Genomic DNA, 20,652 nt, shown 5'->3' on the forward strand with positions numbered 1-20,652 from the left:
ATAGTTTATTGGAGGGTTGTTAATTGGTTGGGTATTAACAGAATGACCGGTGGGAAGGTTTTCTCTAAACATAATACTTTCAAGAGAATACCTTCTAGCTGATCCGGCCGAATATCCTCATATAATAGTCTGCTAATAGTTTTTAGACACATAGGCTTTCCACCACAGTTAGTGTGAACCATCACTACATGGAATCATCAATAAAGAGATAGTTATGCGCAAAACAAAACCCTCCCCCCTCCCCTGCCCCTGCGCGAAACAGAACCCCTCCCCTTCCCCTGCGTGAAATCGGCCCCCTCCCCTTCCCAGTAGCTCGCAGCCCCTTCAAGCAGATATTCGCAGTGCCCCCCTCCCCTTCCCATGGGCGAAACAGCCCCCTCCCCTTCACAACAGCTCATAGTCACTTCAGAATAGCGACACAACCCCTTCAAACAGATCTAAGCAACTCCTTCTCAGCTCGCAGCCACCAAAATTGTGTTAGAGACCTTTGCTTTAATGTTTGGTAAAAGTTCTAAGAACAAAAATTATTAGCAAACTGGAGAAATTTTAAAAATATTTATGATCATACTATTGATTTTACATTGTATTAGCATGTAGATGGGTGCATGTGATTTTTTGTTTTTCTTTTTTCCTTTGAAAACCTAAAATCTCATGTTGTATGTTTGGTTACTAGTACTTTAAAACATTATTGTAAGGTATCCTCTGGAGTTTCATTTCTATGAACCTGTTTTACTTTTCTACAAGCCAACGATGCAGATACACATTCATTTGGCCTAATAAAAAGCAACTTTTCATTTATTTGGTTTCTCAAGTGGTAAAGTCTAATACAAGACCCCTCTTGCAACACTTCTGCATTACCATGTAACTAAAAGTGCGTACATGCAATCATGTGTTGAGTAAATGACTGACCTTAAATTCATTTGCCCTGCACCTCACTTGCTCAAGAAGCTGTATCATTTGAAATACAAAGCGATGCTTGTGCAAAACTTCGATATACCAAGATAAGCGAGCAACTTTTAATTAGAAAGGTGGTGGTGGACTAGTGGAGGTGGAAGTCTGGTCGGCGTTGAAGTCTGGTGGGCAATACTTGAAGCTGGCTTCTCCTCAGTTTCCTATCTTATTTTCCCTTTACCATTTTCTATCACATGTGACCGAGTGTAATGTGATTTCTAAATATTAGCCGGACCGCTTAGAAGCAGCTCTGTACTTTCAAAGCAATCTTTAGATGGGATTGTTTCATCAACCGCTATTATGGTGGCAAACTTTAGTACCGGATCAATATATATGGGTGCAATTAACTCTGATGCAATATATATGGGTGTGTTCATAAAGTCATAGTGTCATGGTGTCTGTCACCAATTATTGCTCAATTCCAACAAACCCGTAAAGAATGACTACAAATATTTGCACAAGGTTCTCTTTCTTTCTGATGCTTATTGATTTAAAAGACAGTTCTTTATGTTGACAGAAAGGGGATGGGGAACAAAACAAAAGCAGTGGAGCCAAGCCAAGAATTTGGAAGGCTTCACTCACTTTATTCCCACCATCACAAATCAAACTCGAGGGGTAAAAACAACTTAACCTATACTTCATTTTACAGACAAAATGGCTCTCCTTTATCAAGCCCTAAAATATAAGCAAAATTCACCATAGCACCGTCCTCAATCACAAGAGTAAGGGTTCTAAGGGGAAAAATATAACCATTTGGACGGGAACAGCCCTCACATGAAGTAGCTGAGAGCCCTTCTTCTTCTAGAACCCCCTTCACCATAAAGTTCGTTCCATTGTAAAAGCTCGGTCATGTTCACGGACTCAGATGAAACACTTGCACATACCTATACCCACATAAAAATATAAATAAATCAAAAGACAATTGAAAATGCTAAAAAAATGAAAAGGTTGCATCAGTGGATATTTTAGTTTCACTTTACCCGTTCATGAGCATATTTGAAGTCATTTACGTTCAAAGGCCGTATATCTGCACTACTGCTCAAAGCTGGTGCAGGTCTACCTTCTGCGAGAGCAGCAGCATGCTCCTGAAAGTGTAACAGATTCGATCATATTACTTCTATGAAAAGAGCACCTGCGTCTGCTGGTTATGAATCTAAGCAGTAGACAGCTACATGTCAGTTCACCTCAAATTTGCAGTTTCTAACCCACCCGTGGGTAGCCCAAGTGGTAAGAGCGAACTTGTGTGCATGAGGCCCATGTCACAGGTTCGATTCCCCATGGGATCAAACTGCAATTTTAGTGGGAGGCCATGGCGGCGGATTGCTGTGCTAGTCTCCCCGGGGGTTTAGGTTCCATAGGTGAGTCCTAAGGGCTCTGCCGTGGAGTGGTTCCCCCATCATAAAAATTAAAAAAAAAATAATAATAATAATAATAATAATAATAATAATAAATTGCAGATTCGAAGTGTTTGTTCAAAGAAAAAAACTTGCAAGTCATATGCACTCGGTGATTTAAAACACAACCACAACCTCACCCTGCTAGTATGAGGGGAGGACAAGACAGCTTCAGCCCTGCCACTACGAGTGAAGGACATAATTTTTTGAGCTAAAGCTCACTGGCCAAAAAAGTTTTACTCATAGAAAGGGTTGAGAACAAAAAAAGCATCAAAACATTACATTATTGGGCATTTAGCAGACAATTGTTAATCTCTAGTTTCACAGCCTGCGTAGAGATTTTGTATCTAAACAAAAGCGCTTGGAACTGTGATCTGGTGCAGTGTCTCGAATAGCTATGACAATATCCATGAGCTAGATTGCTTGGCAAAAAAACACATTAATAGCCTAGATTGAAAAGTAAAGATTTGGTGCAGCCTATCCCAAAAAACTAAAGATTACACTAACGGGCAGTGATAACAATGCTTGAAGAAGAAGAATAAAATGCTAAACCGTGCATTGATTGGATGGAAGAAGCAGACCTTTTTTTCCTTTTCCAATATCTCTTTAATTGGACGGTGAGCAGCAGTTACACATAGGTTCTGCAGTATATATTGAGTAAGCATGATGAGAGTGATTCCACTTATAGAATAATAATGAAGCTGTCAACAATCAATTTAGTAGTAACAAATATCACCTTCAGGTCACTTCCAGAATATCCATCAGTCATATTTGCAATTGCATCAAAATCAACATCAGGAGCCAAGTCCTCTTTAGCCAGTATAACTTTTAGTATCTTCGCTCTATTTGGAGAGTCAGGCAAATTTACCATCAATCTGTGGAAGAAGACACCATAGTAACATGACACGCAGACATTGAGAACTACCAGAATAAATGTAATAATCAAGCAAATGGTTAGTGAAAGCAATGACCTCACACAAGATGTGTGCATGCATATATGTATGTAAGCACAGGAGCAAAGATTTTGTGTTTTATGTTGTATATGTTTGCACGAGACTTTTGAGCCTTGTTTGACATGATGTTTGACATGATGTTTTTACCTACGGGGAAGCCTTCGAATGACCGCCTCATCAAGGTCAAAAGGCCTATTTGTAGCAGCAAGCACCAGAACCCGCTCTGTGTCTTTCGTCCGTAAGCCATCCCAATTCACCATAAATTCATTTTTCATCTTTCGCATGGCTTCATGCTCCCCTGGATTTTCCCTCCGGCCCAACATGCTGTCAACCTATAAGAAGACCACCAAGTGAAAAAGGATTAGCAATAATTAACAAACAAGAAGTCAACATGAAAAGAGTTAAAATGCTTACTTCATCAACAAATATAACACTAGGTGCAATTTTACTGGCAAGTGAGAAAACAGCTTTCACATACTTCTCACCCTCACCAAACCACTGCAATCAGAAGGACAAGAACATGAGTTACAAATTATGAAATGTTGTTATAATAATTGTCATAGTAAATGATGCAACTTATCATTCTTAACCTTGGATGTGATGCTTGACATGGAAATATTGATGAAATTTGCACCGGCTTCAGTAGCCACAGCCTTTGCAAGCATTGTCTTACCTGTTCCAGGGGGACCAAATAGTAATATGCCCTTGCAAGGCTGTACACAAGATATACAGTTAGATTGTTACCCTAATCATTTATAACCATATAAGCTCAATAGAAGCATGAATTGTTGCATATGGAAAATTTATGAAGGAAAAAGGACCCAAGGCCATGGTCAAGTAATAAAGTAAGAAAATCCAAATTTACAGCTCGAAGGGCATCATCATATTCAAAACCTTCAAACATATGCATGGCGATTCCATATATGTTATCAGTTACATTTAAATATATATATATATATATGTAGTAATTTACAGGATTTACTCAAAAATCGTACAGCACACATTCTTTCATAGAAAGCCAGAAACCCATTACACACATTGGCAACCTTTCAACATCGTCTGAAGAGTAATGACAATACAGTAAGTTCAAAAATGAAAATAAAAGCAGAAATCAACTTTAAAATAAATTAAATATTCTGTCAAACCATTTGGACTAAAGGTCACACAAAAAAGTGTGAATAAATGCTGTCCACAGAAACCCCAGTAATGATTGAATCAACATCTAAGGAGCAAAGTGAAATATTTCCTTATATATAAAAAAAGCCCAAACCTAATGTAATAGCAATTATAAATCTCATTAGGAGTGGGAAACCCCCTTGACATGTGACACTCATACCCATTATAAATCTCATTAGGAGAGAGAATATAAAGAAACCTTGGTTAATTGGCCCTTGCAAAAAAGTTCAGGCCTCTGCAAAGGAAGCATCACCAACTCCTTCAATGTATCCTTCACGTTTTCCAGAGCCCCAATATCATCAAAAGTCACTCCAATGTCACTGGGTGGAATAACATCGGCTAGAAGCCTTTTCTCAAATTCATTTTCTGTTACAACATCCTGATTTCAGCTTAAACAGTCAGTATAAAGATTATTAACTAATAGGTGCAACAAACAAAACCAGTCAAAAGTATAGTCCACGTGGGAATGTATTTAAAATACCTTGAGCGACTTCTTCAAGCTCTTCGATTCATTCTGGATAGCTTGCAAGATTCTAATCCCATACTGGAGGCTGCCAGAATTGCAACATGGCATTACAACTGTGTAATTCCAATCAAATAACTAATATTTCAGCCAACAATGAAGGAAAATGATGGCAGCAAGCAACCTACAATTACCTCTCACTAGACAGTACAAGCCTAGCATCAGGATCGGCTTCAGGATTCTGCATTAGATGATGGCTTAAAGCCCATCCAACTACCTTCTCTGCACCTGTAATATATAACAAATAGAATAAAATAACTCTGGAAACTCATCATGTCTTGATATATAAAAATAGAGCATACTTTCATTTGTAAGCATTTGGTCCTTAATGCATAATGTCTCAAGTCCGTCACATTCCATCCCACTCCGACCAAGAACCTATACATAACGAACGATAACCATGAGTATCATTTGGAAAACACTGAACTTTCAAATCATACAGCAATGCATAAGGTTCAGTATCACACAAGACACGAAACATGCAGGCACCACACTCCCCCAATTTATTACATATACTAACACCCTAAACAAGGTTAATATTCTAATTTTTTGTATAAACTAAAACTGTTAAATAACTTCTTTTCTTTCTTTCTTTTTTTTATAGTTCCTAAAACTGTTAAATAACTAGAGTATCAATCTAAGCAACTTTAAACATAAAGCAACAATAATGCTTGATTCTCCAAAATGTATATGCAGGACAAAATAGCTCACAGAGCGGAGGTGATTCAGATTTCCTTTCATTTTGAGGGTTTCGGAATCTTGATCCAATTGGTGCTTCCATGACGCAAGAAGTGCCTCATCCTGCAATGATTTATAGTCTTCCCCAAATTATTAAAAAGCAATGCCAAGTAACTGATCAGATAGGATTCACCATACAGACCTGTGGCATGTGAATGGCAACTTTATTGGGAAAAAGCTTCGTCAGAACTTTTGTCGACTTCGGGACTTCCTTACCCCTGTCATGCAGCCTTCCAAAACTATCCTGAGAAAATCAAAACACAGTAACGTCACACTGCTGAAAAATTCTTTCAGCTGAAACAAAATTTCATGATTTTCAGTCAGTAACCTGTACATAGCCCATAAAAATTAGTTTGTGTGTTTGAGAGTAAGGCTGTGCAAAAACTCTGAACCCCATCCCACTTTCCACTACAACTACGCTCCAATTGGAGTCAAAATTTTAAAGTTCAGAATTGGGAATTAAAGAAATTTCGACAAACATCCAAAAAGCAGTGCCATAAAAAGCAAAGCATGGTAATCCTTTCTCCACACAAAAACACGCATTCACAATAGGAAAATGATGCACAAAAACTTGCACAACTTTAAGGAAAGATAAGGAGCCATGATTTTTTAGGAGGTATAAACGTTACTGGGAAAGCCAAGTCAAGAAGTGCAGTTTGATTGCTGCCAAATTTCGTGAAAAGCAGACCACCAGGATGTGACTGCAAGAAAGGAAAAAAGACACGGTAAGATAAATTGAACATGAGGAAGCAAAAAGAAAGAACTTTAAATGCCATGTAGAAGTAAAAATTTTACTGCCTTCCCTAGTTCCCAGATTTGACCTCTACTTGACAACATTTGTATCTTTTTCTTTACATATCAAAGAAATATTGCAGTTTTTTTTTCCTTTTTCTATTTCTAGACTTTCCTGTACACCTCGTGTACTTAAATTGCACTTTTTGCACTTGTAATGAAGTTTTCTTTTTTGATGTGTAATATCGTAACGAAATCCTCATTACTTGTCAAAAAAAAGATGCAGTAGAAGTGATGAATACTTCACCCAAACCTTTTTCCAACTCCCTCTGTCCCTCTCTCAGTTTCATAGGCCCCTCAGCCTGGGTAGACAGCAGTCACCAGTTACCAGATGAAGGCAGTTACTTCCCCTAGGAGCTCCACCTAGTCTAGGAGGCATCCCCAAAACTACTGCTATAGTGTTAGCACCTACACTACTGTCTCCCCCAAGCCTTGATAAATGATGTGCGATGTGTTGTCAGCATTGCTATATTTAGACCTGAAACCTGATATTCATATCTTCTAAGTTCCTAATTTAATAATCCAAAAACTAATTTTTGAGAAAGGGGGCAAAAAAAGGAAAAACTCAAGTCCCACATGGTTAAAAATGTCTATCATATGAACACAATCACTACCTTCTCTTTGCGATTATCAGTATGAGTGTGCGAACTTATTACAACAACATTATCAGGAAGCTTTTCAACTTTGCTTTTAAATGTTGATAACGAGTCTCCATTTCCCACGATAGACTTCTCGGCATCTTTCATAAACAGAATGAAAGGTGAGCTTCTGCTCTCACTGGTCACAACCTGATTACATGATATTATGAAGTCATCAAATTGCTAATGCAAAAAAATACGCCAAGACAGAACCCGAAAGACTGGTTAGAACAGGATAAAAACCGACCTCGAACAAAGTGTTAATCAGTAACTTGTCCAACTCTTCTACACCCGTGTTATCCAAACGAAGATCCGTAACTGCGAGAGAGAGAACAAATAGCAAGAGAAAATGCTGAAACTAATAGTACAAACTGCAAGGTCTAAGCTTGTGAAGATGTATAACTTCAGTAGGATTTTACCATTGCAAAAGAATCCATGCCCTAACTCACAGTGACCTCCAAGATCAACCCCATCTTGTATGGCTCTATCAAACCTCACACCTACTTTTGACAAAGGATTCTCCTCAAAAACCAATGCCACCTTCCCACGGCTTCCACTAGGTGGACCCCTGCACAATGAACTAACAAGGCATATTTTAGAATGAGAAAAACCACAAAAACACATCTTGTAGCAATATAAAAATGATTAAATGTAATATCAGTTGAGAGAAAGAACAGACAGAGAGAAACTAAGGAAGAAATTCTTGAGATATATAAAGCTCAAGTTCAATTGAAAATCAAGCGTATCAACAGGGCAAACATCCTTCCTTGAGACAATAAAATCATCTAACCCAAGTAAACTATTGACAACAATGTTACCGTGAAGGAGATGCTGCTGTATATAAGCCACCCGAAGTTGAAGCACTAAATTTTACTCTATCACCTGCATGGTTCATATTCAGAAATATGATGCAAAGGAAACAAAAGCAAATCCAAAACATCTAAAAGGTGGGTGAAAACAGGGAAAAAAAAAAGTGAAAAAGGAATCTCTATGTATAATTTAAAATGGCCTACCAATTTTAAACAATAAATTCTTAGATGTCGCAGAGGAAGAGGGGGCGGTTTCAGACTCCATCTTAGTTTGAGATTCCAAGCCATATGAAGAAGGTGCATTTAAAGAGCTGGGTGGATCCACTTCAACTGCTGACGGGCCAATGTTCCTAGACAAGTCCATCGTTAAAGGACTTTGCTTGGAGCAGTTGCAGGACTTTTCTGCATTATATCCATCCTTCAGCAGCTCTGCTTCCTTTGACGATAAACCCTATGACACGTTAATTATAAATATTCCAATTAATTAGCCTAGTCATCTATTATAAGTAAAAGTAGAGATCACATCAAAAGTGATGGATACAATGAAAATTATAACCAGATAAAATTGCACCGACTCAATTGACCATAGTGAGAAGTAGACATTGGAGCCAATCAAAACAGTAAGTGAGAAAAGAGAAGAGCGTAGCTCCAAAATAAGAGTCAAAAAGATGCTAGGTGTGGCTGAAATTTTAATATCGCGGTAGAGAGGGTAAGTTTATCTTACACCCAAAAAAGAATGGCTATCAAATATGAGCAATTTAGCCCCAAAGTAGTTAGCAAGTGCCTTTGCCAACATCTCCTGATATATCTCTGACCCTACAAAGAAATTCAAAGACAAATTCCAGTTCAATATCTTATAATGCAAGTCAATATACCCTCAAAACATGCCTCAAATGTCAAATTAGTAGAAAATGCCGACACACCTGCAGGACCAGAAAGCAATATTCGTGGGTTCACAGTAGTAAGCTCTGTGGTGTACTTTGCATGTTCTTTATGCTTCAAGTGTATAAACGAAGCTGCAATCAGCACATTTTTTGTGTTCTCACTGCAAGAGGGTAAAAAATGAAACCACAAGTTACCACTGCATGATTCAAGATCCAGAACATCCAACATATCATCTACCAGTCAACAAATGAACATATAAAGTTACCAACTCTATTAATCTACGCTAGGCAACTACAACACACCCAGCTGATAATAATTTGATCTGCTGATTTCCAAGGCCAAATGATACTATTTGAGTGGTAAAACTATACAGAGCCATAAACTAAATGGAGATGGTTAAAATTTTCATCAATCCTTAAAAGAGTTGTACAAATTCAAATTTTGAGGGCTGTCCTGCTATGTTTTCAAGCCGTCTCGGGATTAAAAATGAACTTAAGTAAATCAGAGTTGGTACCAGTGGGAGAGGTCCATAATATTCATCACTTGGCTGAATTTCTGGGGTGTAAAGTTGCATTTCTGCCCATAAAATATTTGGGACTACCGCTAGGGGCATCTTTTAAGGCCATACACATTTGGGACGGGGTGATCGAGAAGATAGAGAGGAAGTTTTTTTTGATCGGTAAACAAATTTTTATTGATCAAAAGGGAAACATAGAGTGTCCAAGTACACGGGACATATACATGAACACGATCACAATGTCTATCTTAGAGATACAAGAAACTCGTGAAAAGACCTGCCATGAAAATCAATTACAATCGACCAATGGAGTAAAGTATTGAAAAACAAAATTCTAAGCTCTTCCATTGATCTTTCTTGATCTTCAAAGCATCTTGCATTCCGCTCCCTCCAAATGCACCACCATAGACAAATAGGTAGCATCTTCCATATGGATGCAATTTGAGTGTTGCCCCTAATACCTCTCCAAGAGGCTAAAAAATACACACCCTTTCCGGCATCACCCACGCTAACCCCACCCGTGCTAAGACATCTGTCCATAAAGTCATGGCAACCTCACAATGTAGTAATAGATGGTCAACGGACTCACCACTCTTCTTACACATGTAACACCAATTTATAGCAATAATGCCACGTTTCCTTAGGTTATCTATGGTAAGAATCTTCCCCAAAGATGCTGTCCATACAAAAAAAGCTGCCTTTAGAGGTGCCTTTGTCTTCCAAATGCTTTTCCATGGGAACGGGACTGAGTTGTGCAAGTTTAAGGAATGGTAGAAAGAGCGAGCCGTGAACACTCCCTTCATTGATGGACGCCAACATATCTTGTCTTCTCCTTCCCCCAACACACTAGTGGAATACACAAAATCAAAAAAAGCCGAAAGGTCGTCCATCTCCCAATCTTGTGCATCTCTATGAAAAGGTTCCATTGGGAAGAGCCATTGGAAGAGATTATCAGATCTGCGATAGAAGCTTCTTTCCTTCTTGCTAGGCTATAAACTTGTGGATAAACATCCTTGAGCGCCCAATCACCACACCATAAGTCATGCCAAAACTTCACCTTAGATCCGTTGCCGACTTTGAAGCAAGTAAGTGCTGCATATGCGTCCCACCCTCTTCTAATGTGTTTCCAAAGCCCAACTCCATGAGGTCCACTCACCGCATTAGAACACCACCCTCCCCAAGATTCCCCGTGCTTCAAAGCAATAACGGTTCGCCACAAGGCCTCCCGTTCTTGGTGATATCTCCATAACCATTTGCCAAGCAAGGCTTGATTGAAAGTTCTCAAATTCCGTATACCCAAACCTCCTTCTTTGATAGGGGAACAAATTGTGGCCCATTTCACCAAGTGAAATTTAAACTCATCTTTGATCCCTCCCCATAGGAAATCCCGTTGAATTTTCTCCATGCGATGAGCCACCTTAGCAGGGAGCGGAAATAAGGAAAGGAAATATGCGATGAGCCACCTTAGCGGAAATAAGGGGGTAGGATTACTCTTATAAAGAGTACTCTCTCTAATATCCCTACCTACTTCCTTTCTTTATTCCCTTTACCAGTTGGTGTAGCCAACTGTATTGAAATATTGTATAGAGAATTTTTATACGGTGGCCTGGGAGAGGAGACTAAAACTCCCCTAGTGAGTTGGAAAAAAATTTGTTGCCCGATTGCTGATGGAGGACTGGGTATTCATAGTCTATGTAGTTTTAATAAGGCGTTGTTGGGGAAATGGCTATGGAGATACCATGGGGAAGAGGAAGTGTTGTGGAGGGGGGTGAATGATTGTAAGTATGGTAGTGATTGGGGAGGATGGTGTACCAAGGAGAGCAGGGATTCATATGGAGTGAGTCTATGGAAGTTTATTAGAAAAGGTTGGGGTCGCTTCCTAAAACAAGTTAACTTCTCGGTTGGTGATGGTTCAAAAATCAGATTTTGGTCTGATGTTTGGTGTGGGGATATTGAATTGTCTCGAGCATTTCCGGTTGTTTTCAGATTGGCGACTAATAAGCAAGCTTCAGTTTCCGAGGTGATGGGTTTTTCCAATGGAGTGGCGCTTTGGGATGTAGGCTTCTCCTGATCAGCCTAGGATTGGGAAGTAGAGGAGGTTACTGATTTTTTTAGACAGTTGTATTCAGTGGAGATAAGAAGACAGGGCAGGGACCAACTATGTTGGAGACAAACAGCCTCTAAAAAATTTACAGTTCGGTCATTTTATAAGGTGATACTAAATCAGCACCATATTGGCTTTCCTTGGAAGAGGATTTGGAAGGCTCATGTTCCGTCAAGGGTGGCTTTTTTTGTATGGACAGCAGCAATAGGGAATATTCAGACTATAGATAACTTGAGAAAGCGCGGAATGATTGTTTTGGATTGGTGCTTTATGTGCAAGAAAGAAGCGGAATCAGTGAACCATCTACTACTTCATTGTGAAATGGCTAAAGTGCTGTGGGATGGTGTGTTCGGAAGGGTTGGGCTGTGCTGGGTTATGCCAGAAGCAGTGGTCGATTTCCTAACAAGCTGGACCAACTTTCAAATGCATACTTGTTCCCAAGTGGCAGCTGCATGGAAAATGATGCCTTTGTGTATTATGTGGTGTATTTGGTTGGAGAGAAATGAGAGGTGCTTTAATGATTGGGAACACAATAGAGATGCATTATGGAAGTTTTTTATAAGCACTCTACTTAGCTGGTTCTCTGCTATTGTACTCAAGGGTGGGGTTGTAAACGAGTTCTTGTCTTCGTTTTTCTAAGTTTTAAAATGTAATTAGGTGTTCTCTTGTGTATACTTCCTGTGTCGCCTATTTCATTGTGCTTAATAAAAGTTCTAACTTATCAACAAAAAAAAAAAAAAAAAAAACTAAGTTATCATTCATCATGTCTCACAGATTGCTTGCCACAACAACTTGTCTCCCCAAACCTGATAGCACTTGCGTGCTATCATTTTTACGTGCAAAAATGGCTTTCTAACTCACAGCAAATGATGATGCATACACCACTATGCAAGTGCTATCATTTTTATGTGCAAAAATGGCTTTCTAACTCACAGCAAATGATGATGCATACACCACTATGTCACTCCATAAGTTCCACTGATCAAGGTGCTATGTCCTAATGCTCTGACACCCAACTATGGTGCATGTCCCAAGGCTTAATCTTATCGCATTATTTTTATATCGTCCATTAAAAAATAATAATAAAATAAAAGTTTACTTCAGATGTTAAAGTAGAGCCATCATTTTCAATGCAATCCTACGATATTAGGTATAAGTAAATCAATATAAAGCAGTTGTGTTACCTAATCCATTCAATTATAAGCCAATGAAATTGTTTTTTTTTTTTTTATAAGTGTAAACCAATGAAATTGTTTTGTATTCTTCTATAATAATAAATCTTGAAATCAAAAATTTGAAAACCAAAGGTTTGATCCAACAGAAATAAATTTCCCTAATAGGGGCTTCTTCAAAAAGTCCAATACACTCAGAATATCTAGGTTTTACATCATTTATTCGACAGCATTTGACACACAGTACGCTTAAAAAGTAACATAGAAATGCTCTGATAGAAAAATAAAGTCAGCCCTACCAATATATATATATATATATATAAGGAAAGAAGCAAAACAATCCACAATATAAAGCATATTGTTTTTTTTTTATACGTAAAAATTTATCAATATCATTAGGTGTAGCCAAGTACACAGGATGAATGCAAGAGAGAACACCTAGCTAGGGTGCAGAAATGGACATAAGGCAATCATGAACATTAAGCCCATCTAGGAAAATGATCCTAACAAAGCCCAAGAGGGAGAAATTAGAAACCTATTCAATCTAGACCAAGCCCAAAGATACGCCTACTCTGAGCTAATACAAGAGAAACCACCACCTATACACCAAGGCATGTCCCACCAATCCAGGTTTTGCCCTAAATTTCGGCAAAGGCCCACTCAAAGATGTCGATTGTTTTTACAAGCCAATGTTAAATTCCCCAACACACTCCTCAATACTTGTAAACTCAGAACGATCCTACTAGAAATATATCTTAGTCCCCAGAAATTCCAAGTTAGAATCTTGGGTTTCATAATACGATTGGTTCTGCCCTCTACTTCTCCCTCGACTAGGACTACCTCCCTTAGTCCCCAGACATTCCAAAGCATATTGTTATAATTGAATCGTCAAAACTGGAGTTGGAAAGTTCTAAGAGAAGAGATCCAATGAATCATGAAAGAATTGCACCTTAAATAGTAAGGAAATTGGTCAAATGAAACATCTATGTGTCTGCCATCGACAATGCCCGCACGAACGTCTTCTCGAAACACCGCACACCTCCAAGACATACCCGATGTTGATGCTGGCTGTGAATCCCTCATCCACTCATTTCGTTCCTCCAAAACCTGTTTACAGATACTTTTGCTCAATTTCAGTGTACAACTAGTTGATTGAGCTAACATCCTGAACAAAGGCCATATCAAATCATTCACCCCATAGAGTTTTACATTGCCTGCCTCCATGCTGAAGTCCGGGTTGCAATCGTGAAGAGAGTTCTTGTTGATTGTTCCAACTTCTGCAGCTTTATCAATCTCAGTGTTTGGGGCCGAGTTGCATTCCAGATCAAGTTCAGCTTCCGTGCCATCATGAACAAGAGAATGAGTAGGCACCTCAGGGCCCGGGTGGATTTTACTGGTGGTCTGAGTTGGAGACTTCCAACGTGATAGACCTTGTCTCATGCTAGAAAGAGAGGCCAGTATGGAAGCTCCAGCCACAGCTGAGGCATCCCCTGCTCTCCTCTCAAGGTGCAGAAGCTTTCCAAGACCACTTTGAACCTCCGCACCTTTGACTGCAACCTCATTCATCAGATTCTGAAACACCTATTTGATAAAGATTAAGGAACACATAAACACAGAGATAAATGCATATACACTTCCAAGGGTGTGGTGCACAGAGCCAAAGTTAAAAAAAAAAAAAATGCATATACAGCTCAACAAGGATAGGAAAAGTGGGGGAGGGGGCAACAAAGAACTAAGTGAAAGAAACACCCAAAGACTAAAAAGAAGGATACATAAGCATAGTTTGCACCAAACACCAACTCATCGCCTGAGCTCAGCACGCAGCTGGCTCCACTCCTCTTCACATTTGTCCCATTTACTTGCACCGTTCCCTTGCTCCCGAGAATATCTAGCACAGCTAGGTCATTGCCATCACGCTGAGCATGTCCAGAAATAATTAGTAATATTGCATGTACATGTTTCTAAGGATTTCATCTTCATAAACACAGAAAACCAAGTACACCCTAGCACAACCACAGCCAGCTAAGTCACCAGCACCTGAATGTGCTTGCTTGTGAGCAAAACATGCCTGATTCCACAACAACCCCAGCAATTATTTTCCCAATTAATCAAATTCAAGCCCAAGATATACCTGAGTGTGCTTGATTCCGCACAGATGCCCGCTAATACTCTGATCCTTCAAAGTAAAATTGCAGCTTTTATTTGAACCAATCACAAAGTTTTCAGTGCAAATGTGAACAGTTGGATTCTGCAGCATATAAAAAGAACAAAATTACCCCACGGAAAAGGTAAACCCAGTTTCCAAGTCAATTCAAACCCGAAGTGGGTGTGTGCCTCCGCGCGCGCGTGGGCTGCTTTAACTGATCCTCGAGCCCAAAAAATATATTATGTTGCTGCATATCGCAGCAAACCAAAATAAGTGCTTTACTTGAAGCTTTGCGAACTAATTCAGCTAGAAAACATCGTCAGTTAAGTACCCAAAAGCCAAAAGAAAAACAAAAATGAAAAAAACCTGTGCAGACTGTGATAGAAGCCTGCACCACGGCACCGGGGTCTCGAAGGTCGTCGCCGGGTTGTTCCGTTTCTGGTAAACGCTCCATGAAGAGAACGAACTCCTCGGCTTATCCACAATCACAGCCGGCGAAGCCCCTTCAAGACCCAAAAAGAAAACTCAAGAAGTTACAAAAATCTTATATTTATAAAATTTGACAAATCGAAACGCACAAAGAAAGACAAAAGCTTCAAAGACAGTAGGAAAGAAAAGCGTACCCTCGGCGATCGGCGACACCACCGGGGCTGCCTCGCCCTTCCCAGGGCTCACGACGTCTCCGGTGATCGGAGCATTTTCCGATGTCGCAGGCGCACAAGATTCCTTGGAATTTTCAGCAGCCGCTGTAGTGGGTTTCTCCAAGGCACCGCCATTATCGACCTGAAATCAAACAAATCGATTGCTCAAGAAGCCTAATGTTTGACGCTTCCAAAGATTGTAAAGATGGAAAAAGATAAAAAGAAAACTAAAGACTTGAATTCGGTTAGGATTTTCGTTCGGTGTGACGGGAAAGGACACCTTTTGACGCTTGGGTGAGGGAGATTTATCTTCAGAGGAAGATGATCTTTTGCTATTGTTGTTCCCGGAGAGAGATCCACTCCGCCTCGTTGAAACCATGGCTCTCTCTCCCTTCTGGCACTTCTTTTTTTTTTTTTTTTTTTTCCTTTTTGCCTCTATTTGAACGCTATATTAGCAAGAAACGGAGAGAGAGAGGTGACAGATTATACAATGAACCTCTTTCTGTAAAATTCGTAATATTATTAAATAGTATTTTCTTAATTATTAAGTTAAAAAAAGTTAAAAATAATAATTTTTTAATCATTAAATAAAAATAAATAAATAAAATATGAGAGGAGCATGAGCGAAATCCCGAATCTCTATCATTTTTCCTTTTATTAATTACTTATACAATTGAGAGAGTTTCTGTTTCTGTGATTTTAACGAGGTAATATAATTGAGATAATTAAAAATTTAAATTAAAAAATGAAAAAATTATTTTTATTTTTATATTTTAATTATCGCTGCATTAAATAAAAAATAGACAATAATTGGGACAACGCATTCCACGTATATATTAATTATATTAAAAGAGTTCAAACAACACTTATGATATTATGAATATAATTTATTTTATTCTTTAAAATATTGTCGTGATATATTTAAGTTAATGCTATAAAAATAAATATAAAATTTAAGTTATTACTATAATTTTATATATTTCTTTTTATTGACATACTAGGACCTCGTTTGGTTATACAGATAAAATAAGATAAGATAAAAGTTAAAAATTAAATATAATATTGTTAGAATATTATTTTTTAATATTATTTTTATTTTAAAATTTGAAAATATAAATTTTTTATTATATTTTATATAAAAATTTGAAAAAATTATAATAATTATATGAGATGAAATAGTTTAGTTTATATAACCAAACCGGGCCTAGGTGATCAAGAACAAAATTTCAACTAGTCTCCAAAACTCACATGGTGGGGGTAAATAAAGGAGTGCTACCCAGTATTTTAAATTTCGTACCGTACTGGCCGGTACGGCTGAAATTTTTCGTACCAGCCGTCCGACCAGTACAGGTACTATACCCGTTTCGTACCGACCAAAATACCGGTCGTACCGGCCTCAATGTCGGCCTGTACCGGCCTATATTTTGGCCTGTATTTTTTTTTTCATTTTTTCAAACTACAAACATATTTTTTAACCCTCAATTCAGACTAGATTATTTATAATTTATATATATATATTTATATATAATTTATTTATATATAGACTATTATTTTGGAATATAATTTTTATATATATTTATATATAATTTATTTATATATCTATTATCCCGAAATCTTATCCCGAAACGCTATCTCGAAATGGTACCAATATCAAAATATTTCGTTCTAATACCTTGACCGGTACGGCCTCCGGTACAGCCTCCGGTATGGTATTCAAAATATTGGTGCTACCCTTTAGCCTTGGTTTTTAACGCTCTGGCCACATTGGTTAGCATGTACATTGTGTTGGCTTAAGTGTGAAAAAAAAAAAAAACAAAAACAAACAAAACAAACTAACTAACTAATAAGGGCATCTGGACTACCTCTTCTATCTTTCATAAGAGTAAAAATGCCCTAAGGAGCAATACAAGTTTTCCTTATCTGCTCGATCCCGAAGTTGTGTTCTCCAATGTTGCATTGCATCCTTATCCACCTGTAAGTGAAAATTCAACGGACAAAAATAGAGTTCTTCAATGACATCGTAAAGCTCTTGCATTTGCATTTTGATTTTTTTTTTATTATTATTATTATTTGATTTAGGAATTTTTTTTCAAGTTCTCTACTTTACATCTCAAAATTTTTGTGGAGTTTCTACTAAGATTGTTAAAAGGTATAAGTTTTTACCTTTCTGGGTCATCCCTCATTTTTGAGTTGAAGACCTATGTGTTCCATTTGGTTTTGGTTTTGGTTTTTTTTTTAAATATGACCATTCACATGTTATCATTTCAACACAAAAAAAATGTGCCCATTTCCATTCACATGTAATCATTTTGGCTACCAAACACAAAAAAAATCATTTCCAATATGGGTATAAACTAGCTGGAAGTTGGACATCAGCTGCATGCTCTAGGCTTTATAGAATCCCCTGCTCCTCATGACCCCTTTTTGAGACATGTATTGAACGTCATAGTTTCCATTTGCATCTCTGCCACTATCACAACTTTTGCCATCATTAGAAAAATTTGCTTCCAAGTTACCAACATCCCCATTTTTATTAACAAAAATTCTATCATTCAGCCTTTTTATTTTTATTAAGGAGATCCTCTAAAGAGTTGTGACCATTATATTTATTGCATGACTTGATCCTAATTTCATAGGCCAAAAAGCAAAATGGGCGAAGGAGAAGATTAAAAAACCTCTAAACCACCATCGAAAACATCTTTGAGTGAATGGTCAAGTTCTATGAAAGTGACAAAAGTACAATTTTTTTTTTTTTTTGGATTTGTCAACGTTGTTGTTGTTGATGTTAAAGTAATGTTATTTCATTTTTCAGGCTTATTATGGATATATGCCTACTCCATTTGTAGCTCCATTTTCTAAGCCTCTACCTCCCATATACACCTTCAACACCAACTACCCATCCAAATCCATATGAGTCAATGGCTCCTTACTTATCTTCATTCCGGGATGTTATCCCAAATCCATATGCTCCAAACCATTGTGCTTTCGCTCCAAACTGCTATGCACCCCATGCAAACACCTACACTTCTACTCCAAACGCCTATGCTTCTACTCAAAATGGTAATGCTCCTACAACCACTTATTCCCACACATGGGAAAGTCAGGTAAATTAATGACATTTTGAGTTAGAAGTGTTTATGGAATATTATTATTCACATTCCATTTTCTAACATTGTATAACCTCTGTATATCCAACCATTTGGGAGTAAAGAAAATTACCTAGGTTAATCTAACATGGGAACTTCAAGTAAGGTTGAGCACTTTGCAAAAAGTGGGAAGGTAGAGACTTCACAACCAACACATGAGAGTGGAACTAACGATGTCATTGTAACAAAAGAATGTACCCGTACAGACTCAAGCAAGCATCGTATTGAGCAACAAACATATGCTACTTTTGAAAATGGTGGGTCGTGCTTTTCTCTCTTTTATTATGAAAATGTTGACTGTTTCGTCTTTGTCAACTAAAATAATAATGTTATTATTGTGTAATGAATCAGAAGAACCAAAAGAGGGGCTTGATGTGGGGGCTGAGATGGGTATTGATGAGAAAAAAAATGCGAATAAATCCGAAGTTGAGATGGTCGACGCTGATGTCTGAATTGATTTTTAAATATGAACATATTGTCATTGCATACTACAAGCGCTATGCAAAGCCAGCAAGATTTGGAGTAATGACACAGAGAACAAAATGGGAATCGAATGGGACAATGAAATACATAACTATTGGTTATGCACGCAGTGGAAAGCACAAAAGTAGATGAACTAATGTGTCAAAACCACGTCTAACAACAAAAATAGAATGCAAGGCCAAGATCAATGCCCGATTGGTTAATGGTGAGTGGTGTCTGACAATTATAGAGCTTGCACACAATCATGGACTGTGGAGCCCACAGAAATCTAGATATTTGAGATGTCATCGGAAGATAGATTCAATCGCAAGTGGAAGCTGGAAGTTAATGATAGAGCTGGAATAAGGATGAAAAAGAATTTTAGCTTTTTAGTTGTTGAAGTTGGTGGCTTTGAGAATCTCGAGTTTACTGAGAAAGACTGCAGAAACTTCATTGACAAGGCGAGACACCTTCGCCTAGGGAAATGAGGTGTCATGGCACTCTTTGATTATTTTAATAGGATGCGTGATATGGATGATCACTTTTATGCCTCTATAGACTTGGACGATGAGGAGACTGTGGAATGTATTATGGGCTGATGCACGAAGCAGGGCATCATAGCTATACTTTGGAGATGTTGTAACCTTTCACACAACTTATTTGACTATTGAGTATGGAATGTCATTTGCACCATTTGTCAAGATACATCATCATGGTCAGTCTATACTTCTTGGTGCTAAATTAATATCCAGTGAAGAAATGCAATAATTCGTGTGGTTATTTCAAACATGGTTGAAGTGTATGAATGGTCGAGCTCCAGTTGAAATCATAAATGACCAAGATTGTGCCATGAAGAGCGCTATTGCAATTGTTTTTCCAGGAACTAGACATAGATATTGTTTATGATACATTATGAAAAAAGTCTCAGAGAAGCTTAACTCATACACAATGTATAACTTGGGCTTGAAATGTAGCATTCCAGGTTGTCTATATGACTCTCAAACATGTGAGGAATTTGAAAAGAGTTGTAATAGGATAATTCATGCATACAAACTTGAGGACAATGCATGGTTGAGTGGGCTGGAATGAATACTACACAGAGAAATGAAAAGCATGATCGCATTCTTTGATGACTTTGTACATTTGAGTACCACACTGAAAGAGTTCGTAAACCAATTTGACAATGCTCTCAGGAAGAAAGTGGAGAATGAACAAGCCGCTGACTTCGCCTCATGCAACACCACAATACCATGTCTTTCATTTACTGTCATAGAAAAACAGTTCCAGAGTGTATACATGAATGCTAAATTCAAAGAGGTGCAATCTGAAGTGATGGGAATGATATATTGTAATTGCTCACTTGTGAAAACAAAGAGTGTGATCTCCACTTACGAGGTCTTAGGCACTTTGCAGATTGAAAACTTTGTTAAAGACGTCAAATTCATTGTTTACCTAGCAATGAGGAGATCGAAGTGAAATGCACATGTGCGTCATTTGAGACTCGAGGAATTATGTGTAGACATGCATTTGTTTTGTATAGACTTCATAAGAAGGACGCATCCTTACCAACCAAAGACATTCTGGATCACTGGAGAAAAGACTTGA

At 38.0% G+C, this 20,652-nt stretch overlaps 1 protein-coding gene across 4 annotated transcripts; it reads right to left on the bottom strand.

Moving 5' to 3' along the window:
- Positions 1 to 1,419: 1,419 nt before the first annotated feature.
- On the bottom strand, positions 1,420 to 15,908 carry LOC121236503. Of its 4 annotated transcripts, none has more exons than XM_041132947.1 (28): positions 15,720 to 15,907; positions 15,422 to 15,581; positions 15,165 to 15,301; positions 14,784 to 14,900; positions 14,425 to 14,568; positions 13,862 to 14,233; positions 13,602 to 13,759; positions 8,898 to 9,019; positions 8,699 to 8,790; positions 8,179 to 8,425; positions 7,984 to 8,047; positions 7,585 to 7,745; positions 7,413 to 7,483; positions 7,142 to 7,315; positions 6,365 to 6,436; positions 5,878 to 5,979; positions 5,709 to 5,798; positions 5,300 to 5,375; positions 5,132 to 5,225; positions 4,956 to 5,025; positions 4,674 to 4,853; positions 3,889 to 4,011; positions 3,713 to 3,796; positions 3,446 to 3,630; positions 3,082 to 3,220; positions 2,927 to 2,986; positions 1,932 to 2,036; positions 1,420 to 1,835 (listed from the first exon to the last, which is right to left on the bottom strand). In XM_041132947.1, exons 1-28 carry the CDS (start codon positions 15,816 to 15,818, stop codon positions 1,722 to 1,724), a joined length of 3,612 nt encoding a protein of 1,203 aa, XP_040988881.1. In that variant the 5' UTR covers positions 15,819 to 15,907; the 3' UTR covers positions 1,420 to 1,721. The 4 variants fall into 4 exon arrangements, with proteins under 4 accessions (XP_040988881.1, XP_040988880.1, XP_040988879.1 ...); XM_041132946.1 differs by having other exon boundaries at positions 13,847 to 14,233; XM_041132945.1 differs by having other exon boundaries at positions 7,585 to 7,733; positions 13,602 to 14,233; positions 15,720 to 15,908.
- Between the last annotated feature and the right edge of the window lie 4,744 nt (positions 15,909 to 20,652).

The sequence above is a fragment of the Juglans microcarpa x Juglans regia genome, chromosome 6S, assembly GCF_004785595.1.
Source record: "Juglans microcarpa x Juglans regia isolate MS1-56 chromosome 6S, Jm3101_v1.0, whole genome shotgun sequence".
NCBI classification, from domain to species: domain Eukaryota; kingdom Viridiplantae; phylum Streptophyta; class Magnoliopsida; order Fagales; family Juglandaceae; genus Juglans; species Juglans microcarpa x Juglans regia.

What these genes read in the sequence shown, in the direction of transcription:
- LOC121236503 (XM_041132945.1), bottom strand. Translation starts at nt 15,818, where the DNA reads ATGGTTTCAACGAGGCGGAGTGGATCTCTCTCCGGGAACAACAATAGC. An exon ending in CCTCACCCAAGCGTCAAAAG is followed by an intron (nt 15,582 to 15,719) that starts GTGTCCTTTCCC and finishes GTTTGATTTCAG; the next exon opens with GTCGATAATGGCGGTGCCTT. An exon ending in ATTGCTTTCTGGTCCTGCAG is followed by an intron (nt 8,791 to 8,897) that starts GTGTGTCGGCAT and finishes ATTTCTTTGTAG; the next exon opens with GGTCAGAGATATATCAGGAG.